At 73.1% G+C, this 271-nt stretch overlaps 1 protein-coding gene across 1 annotated transcript in view; it reads right to left on the reverse strand.

Moving 5' to 3' along the window:
- SHISA3 (shisa family member 3) overlaps positions 1–271 on the reverse strand; it is a 15,331-nt gene that overhangs the window by 5,387 nt on the left and 9,673 nt on the right. Inside the window, exon 4 of the mRNA XM_021706449.1 lies at positions 73–269. Within this exon, the coding sequence (XP_021562124.1) occupies positions 73–269 (197 nt within the window). The remainder of the gene's footprint in view (positions 1–72; positions 270–271) is intronic.

A 271-nucleotide genomic window follows, 5' to 3' on the forward strand; every position in this document is an offset into this window, starting at 1 on the left:
ATCCTGGGAGAGAGACGTCTGGCCGGGAGGGACTCTCCCGGGCGGGGTCTGCCGCGCGGGCCCCGCACTCACGCGCCGTGACGCCCGGGTGCTCCAGCTCGCCGCGGTCGTTGGTGCAGCCGCCCTGCTCCAGCCTGGCGTCGGCCGCGGCGCAGCAGTAGCGCAGCGCGCAAGAGCCGCAGCAGATGGTGGCGTCCGGCGTGTCGAAGTCCTCCGGGCACTGGAAGCCCTCGTGGTAGTTGCCCTGCGCGTCCACCCAGCCGTGGCAATA

This window comes from Carlito syrichta, unplaced genomic scaffold, assembly GCF_000164805.1.
Source record: "Carlito syrichta isolate Samal-C Ts95f unplaced genomic scaffold, Tarsius_syrichta-2.0.1 Scaffold315593, whole genome shotgun sequence".
In the NCBI taxonomy this organism is placed as follows: domain Eukaryota; kingdom Metazoa; phylum Chordata; class Mammalia; order Primates; family Tarsiidae; genus Carlito; species Carlito syrichta.